The sequence below is a fragment of the Amblyraja radiata genome, chromosome 47, assembly GCF_010909765.2.
Source record: "Amblyraja radiata isolate CabotCenter1 chromosome 47, sAmbRad1.1.pri, whole genome shotgun sequence".
NCBI classification, from domain to species: domain Eukaryota; kingdom Metazoa; phylum Chordata; class Chondrichthyes; order Rajiformes; family Rajidae; genus Amblyraja; species Amblyraja radiata.
The window spans coordinates 5,633,738-5,657,464 of NC_046002.1; the positions used below are offsets into that span (position 1 = coordinate 5,633,738).

At 48.1% G+C, this 23,727-nt stretch overlaps 1 protein-coding gene across 2 annotated transcripts in view; it reads left to right on the plus strand.

The window, feature by feature from the left end:
* The first annotated feature begins 2,900 nt into the window (after positions 1–2,900).
* tpm3 (tropomyosin 3) overlaps positions 2,901–23,727 on the plus strand; it is a 48,894-nt gene continuing 28,067 nt past the window's right edge. The window contains exons 1-2 of one of the 2 annotated variants that reach the window (XM_033015906.1): positions 2,901–3,232; positions 10,553–10,678. In XM_033015906.1, coding sequence (XP_032871797.1) covers positions 3,119–3,232; positions 10,553–10,678 — 240 coding nt within the window. In that variant the 5' untranslated portion in view covers positions 2,901–3,118. Of the gene's footprint in view, positions 3,233–10,552; positions 10,679–23,056; positions 23,221–23,727 lie in introns of those variants that run through there. The other variant, XM_033015905.1, reaches the window with a different exon arrangement.

Sequence of the window (23,727 nt, forward strand, 5' to 3'; positions counted from 1 at the left end):
GAAAAACTCAGCAGGGTGAGGCAGCATCTATGGAGCGAAGGAATGGGTGACGTTTCGGGTCGAGACCCTTCTTCAGACATTCCAGAGACTTGCGATAACCTTGAGGACATCACTGCAGTTTAATTTTACACCTAGTCCTCTGTGTTACACGATAGCCGTTGTTAAAATACCTCCCGGTACTGTATTCCTGTGGAGCTGAGGTCATCCGACAGGAACGGACCCATCTGAATACAGGGTAAGCCTCCTAGCAGACAGTTGAAATAGAGATGCAACATGCCAAGGCCAGATCATTGTTCAAAATAATCCTGGCAGTTCAGATCCGATTGAGTTACCAGCTACCAGCTCTGGCATTTCCCACAGATGTTGGGGGAACTTCAACTGAAATACAACTCAAAAATAGACAATAGACAATAGACAATAGGTGCAGGAGTAGGCCATTCGGCGTTTCGAGCCAGCACCGACATTCAATGTGATCATCCCCAATCAGTACCCCGTTCCTGCCTTCTCCCCATATCCCCTGACTCCGCTATCTTTAAGAGCCCTATCTAGCTCTCTCTTGAAAGTATCCAGAGAACCGGCCTCCACCGCCCTATGAGGCAGAGAATTCCACAGACTCACAACTCTCTGTGTGAAAAGTGTTTCCTCGTCTCCGTTCTAAATGGCTTACCCCTTATTCTTAAACTGTGGCCCCTGGTTCTGGACTCCCCCAACTTCGGGAACATGTTTCCTGCCTCTAGTGTGTCCAAACCCTTAACAATCTTATATGTTTCAATAAGATCTCCTCTCATTCTTCTAAACTCCAGAGTGTACAAGCCCAGCCGCTCCATTCTCTCAGCATATGACAGTCCCGCCATCCCGGGAATTAACCTGGTGAACCTACGCTGGGCTCCCTCAATAGCAAGAATGTCCTTCCTCAAATTAGGGGACCAAAACTGCACACAATACTCCAGATTATCAAAGGCTAAGCAACCAGATTTGTTTTGGAGGCATTTGTTGCAAAATATTTAGGTTTAGTTTAGAGAGACAGCGCGGAAACAGGCCCTTCGGCCCATCGAGTCCGCGCCGACCAACGATCACCCCGTACACCAGCACTATCCTACACACACACTAGGGACAATTTACGATTTTACCGAAGCCCATTATCCCACGAGCCCGCACGTCTTTGGAGCGTGGGAAGAAACCGGAGCACACGGAAAAAACCCACGGGGAGAACGTGCAAACTCCGCACAGACAGCGTCCATTGTCAGGATCAAACCTGGGTCTCCGGGACGGTGCGGCAGCAACTCCACTGCTGCGCCACCGTGCCGCCAGAAATAAAGATACGACTATTGGAGATCTCCAGTCTTGCTTGGTTCATACACATATTCATATCTCATCTTGAATCTGGAGTGGTTGGGCAAGGTGGGACTCTATTCCTTGGAGCACAAGAGGACGAGGGGTGATCTTATAGAGGTGTACAAAATCATGAGAGGAATAGATGGGGTGGAAGATTGCAACCTTCACGTGGTCCGCCCTGTTTCGACTAATGCAATCAACTCGACGTGCACAAACGGAAGATCAAATAGAACAAGTTGTCCAACAACTTTAGGCTGTGCATGCCACACGAAAGAAGAAGAAGAGGAATAGATCGGGTAGACGCACACAGAGTCTCTTGCCCAGAGTAGGAAACTCAAGAACCAGAGGACATAACATAAGTTTAAGGTGAGAAGGGGGGGGGGAGTTTAATAGGAACCTGAGGGGTAACAAAGGGAAGAGATAAGACCTTTCCCTTCCATCACAGTGAGGAGGTGTTGGGGATTCACTGTGATGGATGATGTTTGTGTAAATTGTGTTAAGTGTGGGTCTTGTTTTTTTTTTTGTCATGTTAAGACTGTAGAAAATGCTATTCCGTTCAAACCAAGCTGTTTGAATGACAATAAAAGGCATTCTATTCTATTCTAACTGTTTTACACAAAGGTGGGTGTATGGAACGAGCTGCCGGAGGAAGTAGTTGAGGCAGATACTATAGAAACATAGAAACATAGAAAATAGATGCAGGAGTAGGCCATTCGGCCCTTCGAGCCTGCACCGCCATTCGATATGATCATGGCTGATCATCCAACTCAGTATCCCATCCCTGCCTTCTCTCCATACCCCCTGATCCCTTTAGCCACAAGGGCCACATCTAACTCCCTCTTAAATATAGCCAATGAACTGTGGCCTCAACTACCTTCTGTGGCAGAGAATTCCACAGATTCACCACTCTCTGTGTAAAAAATGATTTTCTCATCTCGATCCTAAAAGACTTCCCTCTTATCCTTAAACTGTGACCCCTAGTTCTGGACTTCCCCAACATCGGGAATCATCTTCCTGCATCTAGCCTGTCCAACCCCTTAAGAATGTTGTAAGTTTCTATAAGATCCCCCCTCAATCTTCTAAATTTTAGCGTGTACAAGCCGAGTCTATCCAGTCTTTCTTCATATGAAAGTCCTGCCATCCCAGGAATCAGTCTGGTGAACCTTCTCTGTACTCCCTCTATGGCAAGAATGTCTTTCCTCAGATTAGGATACTATAACAATATTCAAGAAACATTTGGACAGGTACCACGGATAAGACAGGTTTAGAGGGATATGGGCCAAACACAGGCAAGTAGGACTAGTATGGATGGGACATGATGGTCGTTGTGGGCAAGTTGGAGCCGAAGGGCCTGGGCGACTCTCTGAATTACTGTAATTTCTGTTTTACTCTGTGTAAAGGCTAGTCTGTGGCGAGTAGAAAAAAAACACATTAGTGAGGAGAGCAGCTGTATATTCTTTTAATAGCAAGCAGTTGTCTTCTAAGCCCAAATACAGAAGGCTGCGTGATCTCTTTGCAATTCGCCAGCCAATGGTGATCTGGACAAGACCACCTCCTAGGGTGGGAACCAGTAAAATACTCCTCAGGTTGGATTTCAGGACAAGAGCAGGCATCATCTCGGGTGAGAGAGAGCGGAGAGGCCACTTTGTCCCAGGGCGCCCTTTTCACTCTCCAGTTCTCCTAACCATTCCACCCCGGTAACGTGGTCTTGGGCAGAGTTCCTGAAGCATCGGCCCATAACTCCTTTCTCGTCTGTCGCAAGGAGGTGAACTAAAGCCACAAGATGGAGGCCATCAAGAAAAAGATGCAGATGCTCAAACTCGACAAGGAGAACGCCCTTGACAGAGCAGAGCAAGCAGAGGCCGATAAAAAGGCAGCAGAGGAGAGGAGCAAGCAGGTAAGAAGGAAGAACATGATTTACAGTTTATCAAATCCTTTGAGGGGATTTTGCAGTGGAGCAGACAAAACGTGGAGGAAGGAACTGCGGATGCTGGTTTACACCGAATATAGACACAAAATGCCCCTGTCCCACTTAGGAAACCTGAACGGAAACCTCTGGAGACTTTGCGCCCCACCCAAGGTTTCCGTGCGGTTCCCGGAGGTTGCAGGTAGTGGAAGCAGGTAGGGAGACTGACAAAAAACTCCGGGAACCGCACGGAAACCTTGGGTGGGGCGCAAAGTCTCCAGAGGTTTCCGTTCAGGTTTCCTAAGTGGGACAGGGGCATAACTCAGTGGGTCAGGCAGAATCTCCTCAAGGTATGCCTACTTAGAGGAAGTTCTCTTCCTCTACTCTAAGTCTGAAGAAAGGTCTTGACCCGAGATGTCACCTATACCTTTTCTCCGGAGAAGCTAACTGACTCGCTGAGTTACTCCAGCTTTTTGTGTCTTTCTTCGGTGTAAACCAGCATCTGTAGTTCCTTGGTAGACAAAAATGCTGGAGAAACTCAGCGGGTGAGGCAGCATCTATGGAGCGAAGGAAATAGGCAACATTTCAGGTCGAAACCCTTCTTGAAAGGTCTGAAGAATGATTTTGACCCAAAATGTTGCCTATTTCCTTCGCTCCATAGATGCTGCCTCACCCGCTGAGTTTCTTCAGCATATTTGTCTACCATATACCAAATGCTCTGGCATATTTGCCATAATGGCAGTGCATTTATCCCCCAGGTCTTTGGATCATTCATGACACTATTGAGAGAGAGTTCAGAAAATATTTACCAGAGTGTTTTCAGGGTTGAGAGGCTTTTGGGGTTACATGGTCAGAAAAATCCGGCACGTTTCTACTTTAATCAAGGAAGCTACTGGCAGCTTTGATGGATGAGTTCAAAGTTATTAATGTGTAAATAAGGAGAAGTTGTTTCTACGGTGGGAATGTTGAACAGTAGGCAGCCTCGGTGGCACAGCGGTAGAGTTGCTGCCTTACAGCGCTTGCAGCGCCGGAGACCCAGGTTCGATCCTGACCACGGGTGCTGTCTGTACAGAGTTTGCACGTTCTGACCGTGACATAGAAACATAGAAAATAGGTGCAGGAGGCCATTCAGCCCTTCGAGCCAGCATCGCCATTCATTGTGATCGTGGCTGATCGTCCCCAATCAATAACCCGTGCCTGCCTTCTCCCCATATCCCTTGATTCCACTAGCCCCAAGAGTATCTAACTCTCTCTTAAATCCATCCAGTGATTTGGCCTCCACTGCCCTCTGTGGCAGGAAATTCCACAAATTCACAACTCTCTGGTTGAAAAAGTTTTTTCTCACCTCAGTCTTAAATGGCCTCCCCTTTATTCTAAGACTGTGTGGCCTCTGATTCTGGACTCCCCCAACATCGGGAACATGTTTCCTACCTCTAGCGTGTCCAAACCCTTAACAATCTTACATGTTTCAATGAGATGCCCTCTCATCCTTCTAAACTCCAGAGTATACAAGCCCAGCCGCTCCATTCTCTCAGCACATGACAGTCCTGCCATCGACAGCCCCTTTAGAAACATAGAAAATAGGTGTAGGAGTAGGCCATTCGGCCCTTCGAGCCAGAATCATATCGATTCAATATGATCTTGGCTGATCATCCAAAATCAGTACACCGTTCTGGCTTTTCCCCCATATCCCTTGATGCCCTTCGCCCTAAAACAGGGGTTCCCAACCTATTTTGTCCTGTTTAATAGCAGGTAACAATGTTATTTCACTTATTTATGAACGACTAATGATGAACAGATACCGGTATACCAGTACCAAACACAGTCAATCAATGAGAAAAGATATGTATAGATCCAGTATCAACAAATTTACCCCCTGGTAGGTGACATTTAGGATTGAGATCCCTTGCCCTAAGAGCTAAATCTAACTCTCTCTTGAACACATCCAGCGAATTGGCCTCCATTGCCTCCTGTGGCAGAGAATTCCCCAGATGGGACGACAGATGGCACAATGGGCTAAGTGTTCGGCTGGCAACCGGAAGGTAGCCGGTTCGAATCCCGCTTGGAGTGCATACTGTCGTTGTGTCCTTGGGCAAGACACTTCACCCACCTTTGCCTGTGTGTGAATGTGTGTGAGTGATTGGTGGTGGTCGGAGGGGGCCGTAGGCGCAGATTGGCAGCCACGCTTCCGTCAGTCTGCCCCAGGGCAGCTGTGGCTACAGAAGTAGCTTACCACCACCGAGTGTGACTGAGGAGTGAATGAATAATGCGATGTAAAGCGCCTTGAGTATTAGAAAGGCGCTATATAAATCCCATCCATTATTATTATTATTAGATTCACAACTCTCTGGCTGAAAAAGTTTTTCCTCGTCTCAGTCCTAAATGGCTTACCCCTTATTCTTAAACTGTGTGTGGCCCCTGGTTCTGGACTCGCCCCCAACATCGGGGACATTTTTCCTGCATCTACCCTGTCCGATCCTCAAAGAATTTTATATGTTTGTACAAGATCCTTCTAAATTCCAGCGAATACTAGCCATTCTTTCATCATACATCAGTCCCGCCATCCCGGGAATTAACCTAATTTATCTCTGACTTGTTTTTTTTTTTAAGGCAATCATTACGATAATACTGTAATAACTCACGCAAATTATTGTGATATTCTGTGGCCTTTAAAGCTTCACTGTAACTCCTGGATGTAGTCCACAACCTGGCTTTGCATTCTCATATCCACGTCACCATCCTTTTGCAACACTTGATATGCACCGCCTTCCCTGTGAAATGATACGTTATAGTTTAGTTTATAATCGTCACGAGTACCAAGGTATAATGAGAAGTTTTTGTCCATGTTATCCAGTCAAAGAAACACCAAACATGGTTACAATTAAGCTGTTCACATCGCACAGATAAAGGATACATTTACTGCTAGATACAGAACATTAAACAGCTAACAGTGGCCTGTTCCCTTTATCATCGTTACTTTTTTTGCTTATCTTTTATTCATTTGTTCTACATCTCTCTACATCACCGTCTATATCTCTCGTTCCCCTTTCCCCTGACTCTCAGTCGAAAGGGCCTGTCCCACATAGGCGATTTTTTAGACAATACAATACAAATTTATACAATACAAATTTATTGTCATTTGAGCCTCAGTGAGACTCAAACGAAATTTCGTTTCCACAGCCATACAAAGACAATGTCCTACAGACATACACACAATTAAATTCACACAAACATCCATCACAGTGGACCCACTGTGATGGAAGGCAAAGTCTTTTCTCTCCCCTGTTCTCCATTTCTCTCCCGATGTCCAAGCCCCAGGCGGGCGATGATAAGTCCGCATCTAGACGACTAGACTGTCGCCACATGGTCGCCGGGGTGTCGCCTGTACGGTCGTGAGTCGTCTCCTCAGTCGCCCAAAGAGTCGTAGCGTCTTTCTGGTCGCCGCTGGATTTTCAACGTGTTGAAAATTTTGTGGCGGCCGTGGCTTTGACGCCAATGAGCGTAGCTTGACGTAGATGCTGTCGTAGGTTGTCACAAGGTTAACATAGGTTGTCGCCAGGGTGTCGTAGATGACGCTGGTGCTGACTTTGGTGAATTCCATTGTCATATTCGCCGGTAGTGGCCTAAAGAATTGCCTAAGTGAGACAGGCCCATTAGTCTAGTTGCCAGCTTTTCGGCGACCTGCTATGACTATAATAATAATAATAATAATGGATGGGATTTCTATAGCGCCTTTCTAATACTCAAGGCGCTTTACATCGCATTATTCATTCACTCCTCAGTCACACTCGGTGGTGGTAAGCTACTTCTGTAGCCACAGCTGCCCTGGGGCAGACTGACGGAAGCGTGGCTGCCAATCTGCGCCTACGGCCCCTCCGACCACCACCAATCACTCACACACATTCACACACAGGCAAAGGTGGGTGAAGTGTCTTGCCCAAGGACACAACGACAGTATGCACTCCAAGCGGGATTCGAACCGGCTACCTTCCGGTTGCCAGCCGAACACTTAGCCCATTGTGCCATCTGTCGTCCCGACTATGACAGTCTCCGGCAGTCGCTTAAAAATCGCCTAAGTGGGACAATCAATCAATTCACAATCAATCAATCAATCAATCAAACCTTTATTGTCATCTTGCAAAGCAACAATTGTACAGTGCAAATTGAGAAGACGTTTCCCAGGGAATACCGGAGCATCGCACATGAAACTTAAAACATGTCACACATAATAACAGTAAAAAACAATCCAGTCCCTGATGAAACAGTAAATAGTTCAAAGCAGTAAAACAGCAACATTAAAATACAGTAAAACCGATCATTAAAATGTCCAGGGCAGCTGATTTGAGTGGCCAGCGCCAGAGTTATTAAAATGTCAGGGCAGAGCCGCAGAATCAGGTGGGGTGACTGTTTAGCAGCCTCACAGCCTGTGGCAGGAAGCTGTTTAGCAGTCTGGTAGTCCGGGCTTTGATGCTACGGTATCTCTTGCCTGATGGCAGGAGATCCAGGTGTATGTGGAGGGGGTGCAGTTTGTCCTTAGCTATTCTCAGAGCTTTTTTCAGAGCAGCGGCTCTGGAACAGTTCTTGTACCGAGGGTAGGAAGACGCCAATGATCCTCTCTGCTCCCATTAAGAAGGGTCTCGACCTGAAATGTCACCTATTCCTTTTCTCCAGAGATGCTGTCTGACCTGCTGAGTGACTCCGGCTATTTGTGTCTACCTTCAATAAAAGACAGTTCAAAGGTCTCCATTGAGATAGATGGGAGGCCAGGATCGCATTCTAGCTTATGAATGGGCTGTTCTGTTGCTTGATAACAGCTAGGAAGAAACTGTCCCAAAGTTTCTTCACAGATAATTACACAACTCATGACATTTGACAATGTACTTTCATTATATTACACTTAAATAGCCCACACACATCAAAATTATATGCTGCCACTGCCTACGGCTCTCAATAAGTTATAAACTCCATCATTCCCTAATATCGTTTAGTTTAGTTTAGAGATACAGCCCGGAAAAAGGCCCTTCGGCCCACTGAGTCCGCACCGACCAGCAATCCCCTAACACTATCCTACACACACTAGGGACAATTTAGAATTAGCCAATTTAGCCAATTAACCTACGTCTTTGGAGTGTGGGAGGAAACCGGAGATCCTGGAGAAAACCCACGCAGGTCATGGGGAGAGCGTACAAACTCCATACAGACAGTACCCGTAGTCGGGATCGAACCCAGGTCTCTGGTGCTGTGAGGCAGCAACTCTACCGCTGCGCCACCGTGCAGCCCCAAACCATATTTCCTACATGTGTAGGAAGGAAATGCTTTGGAAGGAGTAGGAGGGGGACCCACAGCCCCATTTATATCAACGGGTCGATGGTTGAAAGGGTCAAGAACTTCAAATTCCTGGGCGTGCACATCTCTGAAGATCTTTCCTGGTCCGAGAACACTAACGCAATTATCAAAAAAGCTCATCAGCGCCTCTACTTCCTGAGAAGATTACGGAGAGTCGGATTGTCAAGGAAGACTCTCTCTAACTTCTACAGGTGCACAGTCGAGAGCATGCTGACCGGTTGCATCATGGCTTGGTTCGGCAACTTGAGCGCCCTGGAGAGGAAAAGATTACAAAAAGTAGTAAACACTGCCCAGTCCATCATCGGCTCTGACCTTCCTTCCATCGTGGGGATTTATCGCAGTCGCTGCCTCAAAAAGGCTGGCAGTATCATCAAAGACCCACACCATCCTGGCCACACACTCATCTCCCTGCTACCTTCAGGTAGAAGGTACAGGAGCCTGAAGACTGCAACAACCAGGTTCAGGAATAGCTACTTCCCCTCAGCCATCAGGCTATTAAACCTGGCTCGGACAAAACTCTGATTATTAGCAACCACTTTCTGTTATTTGCACTACCAGTTTATTTATTCATGTGTGTATATATTTATATCATGGTGTATGGACACACTGATCTGTTTTGTAGTAAATGCCGACTATTTTCTGTGTGCTTAAGCAAAGCAAGAATGTCATTGTCCTATACAGGGACACATGACAATAAACTCACTTGAACTTGAACTGGTTTAAACAGATGGGCACAAAAAGCTGGGGTAACTCAGCAGATCATTCTGTGTCTGACTTCTACAGTCTGAAGAAGGGTCTCGACCCGAAACGTCACTTATTACTTTTCCCCCAGAGATGCTCCCTGACCCGCTGAGTTACTCTAGCTTTCATCCACGCATTTATCTCCTCCCGCCTTGACTACTGCAACTCCCTATACACTGGCATCAGCCAATCTTCCCTGTCCCGCCTGCAATTGGTTCAAAACGCCGCAGCGAGACTTCTGATGGGCACCCGTAAAAGGGACCACATCACCCCGATTTTGGCCTCTCTCCACTGGCTCCCAGTACGGTACAGAATCAACTTCAAGCTCCTCTTATTTGTATACAAAGCCCTTAACGGGCAATGGGCTAAGTGTTCGGCTGGCAACCGGAAGGTAGCCGGTTCGAATCCCGCTTGGAGTGCATACTGTCGTTGTGTCCTTGGGCAAGACACTTCACCCACCTTTGCCTGTGTGTGAATGTGTGTGAGTGATTGGTGGTGGTCGGAGGGGCCGTAGGCGCAGATTGGCAGCCACGCTTCCGTCAGTCTGCCCCAGGGCAGCTGTGGCTACAGAAGTAGCTTACCACCACCGAGTGTGACTGAGGAGTGAATGAATAATGCGATGTAAAGCGCCTTGAGTATTAGAAAGGCGCTATATAAATCCCATCCATTATTATTATTATTATTATTATTATATAAAAAATCTTCTGACCCACCATTCTACCTCCAGGTCCCTCAGGTCGGCCGACTTGGGGCTACTGACTATCCTGCAGTCTAGGTTTAAGCTCAGGGGTGACCCCGCATTTGCGGTTGCAGCACCTAGACTGTGGAACAGCATCCCTCTCCTCATCAGAACTGCCCCCTCCATCGACTCCTTTTAAATCGAGGCTCAAAACCTATTTCTACTCCCTAGCGTTTTTTGAGGCCCTCTGAGGGGACGCTGTAAACAGTTTATGCATGTATTGTTCGGTCTGTGTACCATAGTATGTATCACATTAGTACCTGCACTGATGTACAGCACTTTGGTCAACGTGAGTTGTTTTTAAATGTGCTATACAAATAAAATTGATTGATCTTCACATTTACTCCAAATTACTATGATTTAAGTTCTGCACAATTCTTTTAAAAACGAAAATATTTTTTTCCTTTGCCCTCTTAATAATCAGCTGATTTATTTTTTTCTCCCTTCCCCTTCTCTACTCGTTTCTTCTGGTCGCTCTCTGACAGTTAGAAGATGAGCTGGCGGCAATGCAGAAGAGACTCAAGGGTACGGAGGACGAGCTGGACAAGTATTCAGAGGCCCTGAAAGATGCCCAGGAGAAACTGGAACTGGCTGAGAAGAAAGCGGCTGATGTAAGTGAAGGGGCACTCACGCCATTATCCTCTGTTAGGTTCAGTTTTATTTGTCACTAGACCAAGGAGGACCCGTTGGGTCCCATCCCCTCAACGCGCGGTTGCGGGGGCCTGCGGCGTCACACGCACACTAACCAACCCCCACACACACAGGGGGGTGAGAGGGGAGGGAAGGGAGGGGGAGATGGGGGTGAGAGGGGATAGGGGCGGGAGAGAGAGGGGGAGAGGGAGGAGGGGAAGAGAGAGGAGGGGGAAAGAGGGGAGGAGGGTGGGTAGAGAGAGTAGAGGGGAGAGAGGAGGGGGGAGAGAGGAGGTGGGCGAGTCGGTGGGCGGAGACGAGTGGCAGAGAGCGGTGGGAGGGTGCGAGGGAGGGAGGCGAGATGAGAGTTCGAGAGAGGAGGGGGGAGTAGGTTAACACAGGGTCAACGGTACAATGAAATGTGTTTGAAAACCACGGGTCACCTCAGCAATTATATTACAAGGATAAAAATAAGATTTAAAAAAAGATAAGATAAAAGTGACATTGGTAGGGAAAAGACAATAAATAAAAGAATCAACATATATGATGTGTTTCTGAGTTCAGAAGCCTGATGGCCTGATGGTAAAACTGTTCTTAAGTCTGGTGGTACATGCAGGCATGCTCCTGTATCGTCTGCCTGACGGTAACAAGAACAGTCTGCGTGCTGGGTGGCTGTGGTCAGGGGCAGAAAACCCGGGGGGGCCAGAGGGGACACGTCCCCCCCCCCCATGTTTTGAGAGGTGGGCGACATCCCCGCCAGGTTAACCTGCCTGGGCTTGCGGGAAATATGGCCAGCGTGTAGAAGCAGCGCTGGTATCCCGTCAGTCCAGACAGGGCTGTTAGTTAACCCGGTGAGACAGGCAGTTGAGCTGCATTTAGCGCTGGATTGAGCCTCCGAAGCCTCGCGCGCGCGTGTGTGAGTGTGCGCATGCGCGCGCGGCCGCCAAAAAATTGTGTCCCCCCCCGTCCCCTCCATGTTTTGATAGTGAGTTCCGTCCTTGGCTGTGGCCCTTGGTGGTGCCGTGTGCCTTCCGCAGGCACCGCCTGTGGTAAATGTCCTGAATGGCCGGGAGGCAGTTGTCAGTGATGTGCTGTGCCGCCTTCACCACTCTCTGTAGCGATTCGCGGCTGTGGGCAGAACAGTTCCCGCACCAGACTGTGATGCAGCCCGTCTCGATGGTGCATCTGTAGAAGTTTGTGAGTATGCTGGCGTTCAGGCCAAACTTCCTCCGTCTTCTCAGGAAAAAGAGGCGCTGGCGGGCTTTCTTAGTTATCGTGTCCGTGTGCAGTGTCCAAGAGAGGTCCTCAGTGATGTGCACACCGAGGAACTTGAAGCTGTTGACCCTTTCAACCTTAGCATCACCGATGTGGATGGGGAGGTGTCCACTCCCCTGCTGTCCCTTATCTGTTATCTTGTTTCTTTGATTTGGACCTTGGCCTTGCAAGATACTGCACGGAAACAGGCCCTTCGGCCCACCGATTCTGCTGCGTGCCGACCAGCGATCACCCAGTATCCCTACAGACTAGGGACACTTTGCAATTTAACCAAAGCCAATTAACCGAGAGACCTGTTCGTCGTTGGAGTGTGGAAGGAAACCGGAGCACCCGGAGAAAACCCACTCAGTCACAAGGAGATTGTCCAAACTGGACCATGGTAGTACAAAATCCAAAGTATGTAGAACAACTATCGCAGAGCAAAGTCAGTTTTGGTTTGATGCTGAGGTAAGCTTATTACTAGAGTTCTGCAGGGATGTTAAAGACCTCTAGGTTGACGGGAAGTTGTTCTTGAACCTGGAACCTGGTCGACTGGGCTTGTAGTCACTGGAATTTAGAAGGATGAGAGGATATCTTATAGAAACATATAAAATTCTTCAAGGATTGGACAGGCTAGATGCAGAATCTGTGGAATTCTCTGCCACGGAAGGCAGAGAATTCACTGGATGTTTGCAAGAGAGAGTTCGATTTAGCTCTGGGGTGAGAGATTGCAACCTTCACCTGGTCCGCCCTGTTTCGACGAATGCAATCAACCCGGCGTGCACAATCAAATAAGATCAAATAGAACAAGTTGTCTGACGTTAGGCTGTGCACGCCATACGCAAGAAGAAGATTTAGTTCTTAGGGCTAAAGGAATCAAGGGATGTGGGGAGAAAGCAGGAACGGTGTACTGATTTTGGATGATCAGCCATGATCATATTGAATGGCGTTTCTGGCTCAAAGGGCCGAATGGCCTAATCCTGCACATATTTTCTATGTCTGAAGAAGGGTTTCGGCCCGAAACGTTGCCTATTTCCTTCGCTCCATAGATGCTGCTGCACCCGCTGAGTTTCTCCAGCATTTTTGTGTACCTTCGATTTTCCAGCATCTGCAGTTCCTTCTTGAACATATTTTCTATGTTTCTGTGTCTCATTGTTAATTACATGCTACTTATCCAATGGTTCCACTTGTTGGATGGAGTTCAAAGAGTACTCGCTGTAGCAAGGCAAGAGATATGTTACCAAGGTAAACAGAAGAGATCTAATGATAAACTACTGCTGATATTGATATTCCTGGGCCTCCTCCATGGCCAGAGTGAGCACCACCGGAAATTGGAGGAACAGCACCTCATATTCTGCTTGGGCAGTCTGCACCCTAGCGGCATAAACATTGAATTCGCCAATTTCCAGTAGCTCTTGCCGACTCCTCACCTCCTCAGCTCTCCCTCAGCCCTCGGGCTCCTCCTCTTCCCACCCACCCCCCCCGCCCACCCTACATCAGTCTGAAGAAGGGTTTCGGCCCGAAACGTTGCCTATTTCCTTCGCTCCATAGATGTTGCTGCACCCGCTGAGTTTCTCCAGCACTTTTGTCTACCTGCTGGTATTGATAGACTGAATGACCCGACAAGATGCAATCTTATGCAACAATACAAGATACAATCAGTTGGTAGCATCCTTGCCTCTAAGTCAGAAGGTTATGAGTTTGAGACGCACTCTAACCACTTGAGAAGAAAAGGTAGCAGTCAATGCTCTAGGAGGGACAGGCGGCGTCTCTGGAGAGAAGGAATGGGTGGCATTTCGGGTCCGAAGAAGGGTCTCGACCCGAAACGTCACCCATTCCTTCCCCCCAGAGATGCTGCCTGTCCCGCTGAGTTACTCCAGCTTTTTTGTGTCTATCTTGGGTTGAAAGCAGCATCTGCAGTTTCTTTCCACAGTTGATGCTCTCATGTTATATTGGAGATGTACTATTCTTGTTAGTAACGTCACCTCCTGGCTTTCTCTGGCTATTTTGAAGAGCGGGGAAGTACTCTGTGGCATCCCACATGGCGGATACCTTTCCTTTAATTACCTTCACAATGGATCATCATCACACTGCTGGTTGGAGGAATTTACTGTGCTAAAAATGCCCATTGTGTTTCCTACACGACAATAATGACTACCTTTCAGAGGGACATCCTTGGGTGTAAAGTGCTTTGAGGTGACTGGAGCAAGTTGATAAATAAATAAATAGATGATTCCACTTTGCTTGAAAAACTCTTTCACTTCTTGATCATAAGGTGATCACATGAGTGTGTGCAAGCATGTGTGTGTGAGAGAGGGGACGAGAGAGAGTGGGAGAGAGGCTTTTATACACTGGAGTTTAAAAGGATGAGAGGATATCTTATTGAAACATTTAAGATTACTAAGGGATTGGACAAGCTAGAGGCAGGAAACATGTTCCCGATGTTGGGGGAGTCCAGAACCAGGGGCCACGCAGTTTCAGAATAAGGGGTAGGCCATTTAGAACGGAGATGAGGAAAAACTTTTTCACCCAGAGAGTTGTGAAACTGTGGAATTCTCTGCCTCAGAAGGCGGTGGAGGCCAATTCTCCGGATGCTTTCACGGGAGAGTTAGATAGAGCTCTTAAAGATAGTCAGGGGATATGGGGAGAAGGCAGGAACGGGGTACTGATTGTGGATGATCAGCCACGACCACAGTGAATGGTGGTGCTGGCTCGAAGGGCCGAATGGCCTACTCCTGCACCTATTGTCTATCTATTGAGAGGGAAAGAGGGAGAGGGAAAGAGGGAGAGAGAGAAAGAGGGAGAGGGAAAGAGGGAGAGAAAGAAAGAAATAGAAAGAAGGGAGAAAGAAAGAGGAGATAAAAAGAATGAGGGAGAGATTTGAGACAGAATCCACCAAAATATATACAATTTTCATCAGTGTTCATTCCTGGTGCATTCAAAATAGGGTTGACACCCTGCATTGTAGCGTTCTGCTATTCTGAGTGCTGGTGTCATAATGACCAAGGAATAGAAGAATGCAATTCCACAGAGGTCTTTCTTAAGCCCCCCGGCACCTGACGTTCTGGAATCCCCCCCCCCCGCGGACAATAGAATGTTTCCCCAGCTGCCAGGGGGATTACTGTTGCATGACTTGAATTCCAAACGCATTGTCATCATCAAATATACAGAGAGTCAGGAAGGTTAAGTCCCAGACACTAAGATGACACTAAAATAGGCGATATTGTCATTGAGTATGACTGTCCTCTTTTGGGAGGACGAGTGTGCGTGGCTTTGTTTAACGTGGGGAGACTGGTGCACAGACAGCCACCACACGGTCCTTGACAGATCTGGGTCAGGATCCAGTGGCAACCGGAGACCCTTTTCTGCTGCAGCCTTCATCCGCCTTCCCAGCCGTTGTGACGCTCCACTAAAGTCATCCATCGTCCTCCGCCTGTTCCACCGTTGAGGTCTTGGTGGATTGCTCTTTGTCAGAGACCTTCCCCCTCGACCTTACCGCCATGGGTGGCCCTACCAGGAGCATAGCTCCAGGCGGCATCGCTCTCAAGATCTCAGGGCCACACAAGCTTCTCCACCACGACAAGGTGACAATCCACGGAGTTAAAGATGGTTATCACGAATTTCGCACTCGTTCTATTTTACCCCACCTTTTTAATCCATCCCTTCGCACATTGAGGACAATTAACCTACAAAATCCGCACGCCTTTGGGATGTGGGAGGAAACTGGAGCACTGGAGAGGAAATCCACACGGTCTCTGGGAGAGCGTGCAAACTCCACGCACAGACATCGCCTGAGGCCAGGATTGAACCCAGTCCGTGACGGACTACCAGCTACATCACTGTGCCACCCATCGACACCAGTTCCAATATAAACATAGAAACAAAGAACGACACATGCTGGTTTATGCTAAAGATAGACACAAAGTGCTGGAGTAACTCAGCGGGTCAAGCAGCATCTTAGGAGAAAAAGGGTGGATAATGTCTTGGGTCGGGACCCTTCTTCAGTATATATATATATATATATATAGAAACATAGAAATTAGGTGCAGGAGTAGGCCATTCGGCCCTTCGAGCCTGCACCGCCATTCAATATGATCATGGCTGATCATCCAACTCAGTATCCCGTACCTGCCTTCTCTCCATACCCTCTGATCCCCTTAGCCACAAGGGCCACATCTAACTCCCTCTTAAATATAGCCAATGAACTGGCCTCGACTACCCTCTGTGGCAGGGAGTTCCAGAGATTCACCACTCTCTGTGTGAAAAATGTTCTTCTCATCTCGGTTTTAAAGGATTTCCCCCTTATCCTTAAGCTGTGACCCCTTGTCCTGGACTTCCCCAACATCGGGAGCAATCTTCCTGCATCTAGCCTGTCCAACCCCTTAAGAATTTTGTAAGTTTCTATAAGATCCCCTCTCAATCTCCTAAATTCTAGAGAGTATAAACCAAGTCTATCCAGTCTTTCTTCATAAGACAGTCCTGACATCCCAGAAATCAGTCTGGTGAACCTTCTCTGCACTCCCTCTATGGCAATAATGTCCTTCCTCAGATTTGGAGACCAAAACTGTACGCAATACTCCAGGTGTGGTCTCACCAAGACCCTGTACAACTGCAGTAGAACCTCCCTGCTCCTATACTCAAATCCTTTTGCTATGAAAGCTAACATACCATTCGCTTTCTTCACTGCCTGCTGCACCTGCATGCCCACTTTCAATGACTGGTGTACCATGACACCCAGGTCTCGCTGCATCTCCCCTTTTCCTAGTCGGCCACCATTTAGATAATAGTCTGCTTTCCAGTTTTTGCCACCAAAATGAATAACCTCACATTTATCCACATTATACTGCATCTGCCAAACATTTGCCCACTCACCCAGCCTATCCAAGTCACCTTGCAGTCTCCTAGCATCCTCCTCACAGCTAACACTGCCCCCCAGCTTAGTGTCATCCGCAAACTTGGAGATATTGCCTTCAATTCCCTCATCCAGATCATTAATATATATTGTAAATAGCTGGGGTCCCAGCACTGAGCCTTGCGGTACCCCACTAGTCACTGCCTGCCATTGTGAAAAGGACCCGTTTACTCCTACTCTTTGCTTCCTGTTTGCCAGCCAGTTCTCTATCCACATCAATACTGAACCCCCAATGCCGTGTGCTTTAAGTTTGTAAACTAATCTCTTATGTGGGACCTTGTCGAAAGCCTTTCTGGAGCCTTTCTGGACCTTGTCAAAAACTATTTCTGGAGCTAGTTCCTTAAGTACTCTGGGATGCAGCCTATCTGGCCCTGGGGATTTATCGGCCTTTAATCCATTTAATTTACCCAACACCACTTCCCGGCTAACCTGGATTTCACTCAATTCCTCCAACTCCTTTACAGTATATATACATACAGTATATATACAGTATATATACATACACACACATATACATACAATATATATGTATGTAATGTATTCTTCAGAACCATATATACACATACACACCATATATACACATACACACACACACACAAAGTGCTGGAGTAACTCCACAGGACAGACAGCTTCTCTGGAGAAAAAGAATGGAAATAAACAGGTATGTAAGACAGACACAAAATGCTGGAGTAACTCAGCGGGACAGGCAGCATCTCTGGAGAGAAGGAATGGGCGACGTTTCGGGTCGAGACCCTTTTTCAGACTGGTTTTATATAAAAATAGGTCGGAAGGAACTGCAGATGCTGGTTTAAACCAAAGACAGACACAAAATGCTGGAGTAACTCAGCGGGACAGGCAGCATCTCTGGAGAAAAGAATGGGTCCCTTCTTCAGACTGGTTTTATATAAAAATAGTTAGGTAGGAACTGCAGATGCTGGTTTAAACCAAAGACAGACACAAAATGCTGGAGTAACTCAGCGGGACAGGCAGCATCTCTCTATATATATACCGTATACATGTACACACACACACGCATATATCTTTTTTTCATAATATGCAAACAGAATTATGCTCCAGGTGTAGCAAATACAATCTTAATAGATTAAAAACTATTTATCTTACTCACTGATTATATTTCCTGGGCTTGACTGTTTGCTCTATGAATCACTGCCTTGTTAATTGATAAATGTGAAATCAGAACCCTGTCAAACAAGGATACGTGTTTAAATATCGCCAATATTATTCGGTGTGTTCTAAAACGCTTTACAAACAGTGAAGCACTTCTGAAGTGCGTTTTTTGTCAAATGTTTCGGGCATTTGATTAAGTCACAAGGTAACTCTGGAATGTGGAGGCCAGTTACTCATGTTTCATTAATTCCCAAAACAGTGTTCATTAAAGTATCATTTTTCTATGATTCAAGGATGTTTGTCACGCGGTGAAAACTATTTAATCAAACCACTCCATCAACCTGTTCTATACGATCCCCTAAGATTTATGTTCTAAGACATTTTGAAATTATACCCTGCACTCCTAATGGGCCTGTCCCACTTGGCGATTTTTTGTGCAACTGTCACAGCCGTAGCAGGTCGCCGAACAACCGGCGACAACCTTCGTCATCCTGGTGACAACCTACGACAGCACCTACGTCAGGAGAAGTCAAGCCACGCTCAAGACAGTCAAACCCACTGTCGGCGAAAAATGTTTCAACATGTTCAAAATTTAGCGGCGATCAGAAAGAACGCTACGACTTTTTGCGCCACTAGTCCCGGCCAACATGTGGCGACAAAGTAGACACCAGTAGTTGCCTAAAAAATCGCCTAAGTGGGACAGGCCCACAAGTCCAAATCACTGATAATTATTAACAGGTAGTTCTGGCACTGGCCACTCAACAGTTTCAACTGGTCTGAAACAGAACCATTCACTACTTTAGATGGACACAAAATGCTGGAGTAACTTAGTGGACCAGGCAGCGTCTCTGGGGAATATGGATAGGTGATGTTTCGGGTTGGGACCCTTCTTCAAATTGAATTTTTCATCAAAACTGCCAACATTTGAGGAGATTTCTCGCTAGTTTGAAGGAGATTTGTCGTAGATTGACTAACATTTGCAGAACAATTAATCATTTGGCCAACACCTGACATTCATCTCAGCTCCTTTTCTTCGGGCGAGTTGTTATTTTCAAATTTGCTGGAATTTGACGAGATTTCTCGCAGTAGGTTATTTCTCTTCATGAAGCAAGCCTAGATTTTTTTCGCAAACTGAGGTTGTCTGAAGAAAGGATCAATACTTGGATGCGATTTCTCTCTGCTCAGTCAACACCCAAGGAGGTTTGTCAGATTATTTGAAAGTTGATGAGATTTGTCTCAGAACACAACTCGAGTCAAGGATCATTTTCAGCTTCTCCAACCAAATATTGAGATTTCCTACCAGTTCTCCCAAGAGTTGAAGAGATATGCTATAGATTCTCATGAATCGATTAGATATACCAGAGGTTATCCAAGAATCGAGAAGAAATGCCAGATTCTCCAAATCACAAATTCCCAAAGTCAAGATTTCCCCCAGATTCTCCAAGAATTGAGATTTCCCACAGATTCCTAAAGTTGATATTTTCCACAGATTTTCCAAGTCAATATGTGCTGAAGATCCAACACCAATTGAGATTCCCCACAGAATCTCAGTTCAAATTTCCACTGATTGTCCAAGAAATCAAGATTTCCCACAGATTCTTCAAGAATCACAGAATATCTCCCACGGATTCTCCGAGAATCTCAGAGATTTCCCATGAATTCTCCAAGAATCAAGATTTCCCACAACTTCTCCAAGTATCGAGGAGATTGGAGATGGAGACATTGTCCCACCAGGGGTGGAGACGGATCCCCAGATGCTGCCTCACCCGCTGAGTTTCTCCAGCATTTTTGTCTACCTTCGAGATGGAGATGGAGATAATTGTCCCATTAGGGGTGAAGATGGAGATGATTGTCCCACCAGAGGTGGAGATGAGGATGATTGTCCCACAAGGGGTGGAGTTGGAGATAATTGTCCCATTAGGGGTGGAGATGGAGACATTGTCCCACCAGAGGTAGAGATGGTGATGGAGATGATTGTCCCACCAGAGGTGGATATGGAGATGATTGTCCCACTAGGGGTGGAGAAGGAGATGATTGTCCCACCAGAGGTAGAGATGGAGATGGAGACAATGTCCCAGCAGGAATGGAGATGATTGTCCCATTAGGGGTGAAGATGGAGATGATTGTCCAACCAGGGAAGGGGTTGGAGATGATTATTGTCCCACCAGGGATGGAGATGGAGTTGGAGATAGGGGTGGAGGTGGAGATGATTGTCCCACCAGGGATGAAGATGGAGATGGAGACATTGTCCCACCAGGAATGGAGATGATTGTCCCACAAGAGGTGGAGATGATGATTGTCCCACTAGAGATGGAGATGGAGATGATTGTCCCACAGGGACGGAGATGGAGATTGAGATCATTGTCCCACCAGGGGCAAGATGGAGAAGTTTCGAGATGGAGATGATTGTCCCACCAGGGATGAAGATGGAGATGGAGACATTGTCCCACCAGGAATGGAGATGATTGTCCCACCAGAGGTGGATATGGAGATGATTGTCCCATTAGGGGTGGAGATGGAGATGATTAGAGATGGGAATGATTGTCCCACCAGAGGTAGAGTTGGAGATGGGGATGATTATTGTCCCACCAGGGATGGAGATGGGGACATTGTCCCACCAGGAATGGAGATGATTGCCCCACCAAAGATGGAGATGGAGATTGAGGTAATTGTCCCACCAGGGGTAAGATGGAGATGATTCGAGATGGAGATGATTGTCCCACCAGGGATGAAGATGGAGATGGAGACATTGTCCCACCAGGAATGGAGATGATTGTCCCACCAGGGGTAAGATGGAGATGATTCGAGATGGTGATGGAGATGATTATTGTCCCACCAGGAGTGGAGATGGAGATGATTGTCCCATTAGGGATGGTGATGATTGTCCCACCAGAGGTGGAGATGGAGATGATTGTCCCACCAGGGATGAAGATGGAGACATTGTCTCACCAGGAATGGAGATGATTGTCCCATTAGGGGTGGAGTCTGAGATGATTAGAGATGGTGATGGGGATGATTGTCCCATCAGGGGTGAGAGATGGGGATGATTGTCCCACCAAGGGTAAGATGGAGATGATTTGAGATGGAGATGATTGTCCCACCAGGAGTGGAGATGGGGATGATTGTCCAACTAGGGATGGAGATTAAGACATGGCCCCACCAGGGATGGAGATAGAGATGGCCGAGATGGAGTTGGAAATGGGGGTGGAGATGGAGATGATTGTCCCATTAGGAGGTGGAGATGGAGGTGATTGGAGATGGTGATGGAGATGATTGTCCCACAAGAGGTGGAGGTGGTGGTGGAGATGATTCTCCCATTAGGGGTGGAGATGGAGATGATGATGATTGCCCCACCAGGAGGTGGAGATGGAGATGTTCAAGAAGGAACTGCAGATGCTGGAAAATCGAAGTTACACAAAAAATGCTGGAGAAACTCAGCGGGTGCAGCAGCATCTATGGAGCGAAGGAAATAGGCAATAGAACCCTTCTTCAGACTGATGGAGATGATTGTTGCCCCACCAGGAGTGGAGATGGCCGAGATAGAGTTGGAGATGGGGGTGGAGATGAAGATGATTGGAGATGGTGATGGAGTTGATTGCCCCACTCGGAGTGGAGATGGAGATGATGATTGTCCCACCAGGAGTGGAGATGGAGATGATGATTGTCCCACCAGGAGTGGAGATGGAGATGCGTGTTGCCCCACCAGAGATAGAGATAGTGATGGAGATGATTGTCCCATTAGGGGGTGGAGATGGAGATAGGGGTGGAGATGATTGTCCCATTAGGGGGTGGAGATGGAGATAGTGATGGAGATGATTGTCCCATTAGGGGGTGGAGATGGAGATAGGGGTGGAGATGATTGTCCCATTAGGGGGTGGAGATGGAGGTAGTGGTGGAGATGATTGTCCCATTAGGGGGTGGAGATGGAGATAGTGGTGGAGATGATTGTCCCATTAGGGGGTGGAGATGATGATGATTGCCGCACTCGGAGGTGGAGATGGAGATAGTGATGGAGATGACCGTCCCATTAGGGGGGCGGAGATGGAGATAGTGACGGAGATGATCGTCCCATTAGGGGGTGGAGATGGAGATAGTGATGGAGATGATTGTCCCATTAGGGGGTGGAGATGGAGATAGGGGTGGAGATGATGGTCCCATTAGGGGGGCGGGGATGGAGATAGTGACGGAGATGATCGTCCCATTAGGGGGTGGAGATGGAGATAGTGACGGAGATGATGGTCCCATTAGGGGGTGGAGATGATTGTCCCATTAGGGGGTGGAGATGGAGATAGTGACGGAGATGATGATGATTGCAGCACTCGGAGTTGGAGATAGTGACGGAGATGATCGTCCCATTAGGGGACGGAGGTGGAGATAGTGACGGAGATGATCGTCCCATTAGGGGACGGAGGTGGAGATAGTGACGGAGATGATTGTCCCATTAGGGGGTGGAGATGGAGATAGTGACGGAGATGATGATGATTGCCGCACTCGGAGTTGGAGATAGTGACGGAGATGATCGTCCCATTAGGGGACGGAGGTGGAGATAGTGACGGAGATGATCGTCCCATTAGGGGGTGGAGATGGAGATAGTGACGGAGATGATCGTCCCATTAGGGGGTGGAGATGGAGATAGTGACGGAGATGATCGTCCCATTAGGGGGTGGAGATGGAGATAGTGGTGGAGATGATCGTCCCATTAGGGGGTGGAGATGATGATGATTGCTCCACCAGGAGTTGGAGATGGAGATGATGATGATTGTCCCACCAGTAGTTGTACGTGTACGTGGTCCTCCCACGATGGCGGACATCAACAACAACCGTCCTCCTCCTCCTCCTCCTCGCGCTGCTGCCTCTTCCCGCTCCTTTCCGCCCGGACGTCACTTCCTGGATACGGAGCGGGCGGCCGGAAGCGGAGAGGGGAGTGATGGAGGGAGGCGGCTTCGTCGTCGTCGGCGTCCCGCCCTCCCCTCACACACACACACACTTGCCTTCCCCCTTCCCCGCTGCCGCCACCGCCGAGGCGTCTCTCTATCTTCTCTTCACCCCCCACCACCCCTCCCTTCCTCCCTCTCCCTCCCTCCCTCCCAAATGGCCGCCGCCACCGCCACGTCCCTCGAAGCGGTCAAGCGCAAGATCAAGGTGCTGCAGCAGCAGGCCGACAGCGCCGAGGAGCGGGCCGAGCGGCTGCAGAAGGTCGGCGCGGCCGAGCGCAAGGCCCGCGAGCAGGTACGGACGGGGGTGGGCTGGAAGGGAAGGGAGGGGCCGAGTGGTCGCAGCGTATGGGGCAAGCCCCCCCCCCCCCCCCCCCCCACACACACACACACACGCCTGGGTCGCACTGAGATGGAGAGGAAGGTTATGCGCTCCCCATCTTATCACCCTCCATCCTCTCCTTCCTCCTTCCCCCTCTCCATTCCTTCTCTCCTCTCCATCCCCCCCCATTCCTTCTCTCCATCCTCCCTCCTCTCTCTCTCCATCCCCCCCTTCCCTCTCCATCCCCCCATCCCTCTCTCAATCCCCCCATCCCTCTCTCAATCCCTCTCTCAATCACCCTTCCTTCTCTCCATTCATCCCCCCTTCCTTCTCTCCATCCTCCCCTTCCTCCTTCCCCCTCTCCATTCCTTCTCTCCTCTCCATCCCCCCCTTCCTTCTCTCCACCCTCCCTCCTCTCTCTCTCTCCGTCCCCCCTTCCCTCTCCATACCCCCATCACTCTCCCCATCCCCCCTACACTC